The following is a 202-nucleotide window of genomic DNA, read 5'->3' on the forward strand; positions in this document are numbered from 1 at the left end:
CTGTGCTTCATCCATTATTATGTGCTTCACACCTTCAAAGCTTCCCTTCAGAAAGGCTACTCTTGTCACAGCTTCGCAAATGTTTTTCTGCCTAGAGAGGAGATACAAGGAGATTAAATCCAGTCTCTGCATCACAAACTACCGGTTATCCTTGATTGGGTCAAAATGAACGCCCGTAACAGGGGAGGCAACGAATAACAGA

At 44.1% G+C, this 202-nt stretch overlaps 1 protein-coding gene across 1 annotated transcript in view; it reads right to left on the minus strand.

Annotated features, from left to right (window-relative positions):
• Window positions 1-6: 6 nt before the first annotated feature.
• The window catches only part of LOC104274390 (schlafen family member 13-like), a gene marked incomplete at both ends in the record, with an annotated part of 2,935 nt that continues 2,739 nt past the window's right edge, over window positions 7-202 (minus strand). The window contains one exon of the mRNA XM_009870004.1: window positions 7-91. Coding sequence (XP_009868306.1) covers window positions 7-91 — 85 coding nt within the window. The remainder of the gene's footprint in view (window positions 92-202) is intronic.

The sequence above is a fragment of the Apaloderma vittatum genome, unplaced genomic scaffold, assembly GCF_000703405.1.
Source record: "Apaloderma vittatum isolate BGI_N311 unplaced genomic scaffold, ASM70340v1 scaffold13435, whole genome shotgun sequence".
Taxonomy (NCBI): Eukaryota; Metazoa; Chordata; class Aves; order Trogoniformes; family Trogonidae; genus Apaloderma; species Apaloderma vittatum.